The following is a 393-nucleotide window of genomic DNA, read 5'->3' on the forward strand; positions in this document are numbered from 1 at the left end:
TAAACCACTGCCACCAAGCCAATCTCATGTGGGCAGGTGTGTGGGCAGCTCAGGTCTGTGCTGGGGAGTCCTGCTGGCTCTGGACCTCAGAGCAACGGGTTCCGCCCCGGGGCGCAGGAGCAGACCAGCACTCACCGTCCCCGTCGCTGGCCGATCGATCTGAATCTCCACCACCTCCCCTTCGATGATCTCTGTCTCCTCCCTAACCAGAGAGAGAGAGATGAGGACAACAGCCAGGCCAGAGGCTGCTGGGATGGGCCAGGGCCACCAGGCCCGGGCCACCCACTCCCCAGGCCCAGGAGCTGCTCACTTGATGCGGACGCCAATAGAGCGGCGGAAGGCCTGTGTGAGTGCTTCAGTCTTGCTCATTTCCAGGGAGAAGATCTCGCTGCC

The 393-nt window shown here is 62.8% G+C and overlaps 1 protein-coding gene across 1 annotated transcript in view; it reads right to left on the minus strand.

Moving 5' to 3' along the window:
- The window catches only part of Ruvbl2 (RuvB like AAA ATPase 2), a 17,753-nt gene that overhangs the window by 9,388 nt on the left and 7,972 nt on the right, over positions 1-393 (minus strand). Inside the window, exons 6-7 of the mRNA XM_004646465.2 lie at positions 311-393; positions 136-202 (exon numbers count right to left, since the gene is read on the minus strand). The exon at positions 311-393 is cut by the window's right edge and continues 1 nt beyond it. Coding sequence (XP_004646522.1) covers positions 136-202; positions 311-393 — 150 coding nt within the window. The remainder of the gene's footprint in view (positions 1-135; positions 203-310) is intronic.

This window comes from Octodon degus, unplaced genomic scaffold (genome assembly GCF_000260255.1).
Source record: "Octodon degus isolate 3935 unplaced genomic scaffold, OctDeg1.0 scaffold00268, whole genome shotgun sequence".
NCBI classification, from domain to species: domain Eukaryota; kingdom Metazoa; phylum Chordata; class Mammalia; order Rodentia; family Octodontidae; genus Octodon; species Octodon degus.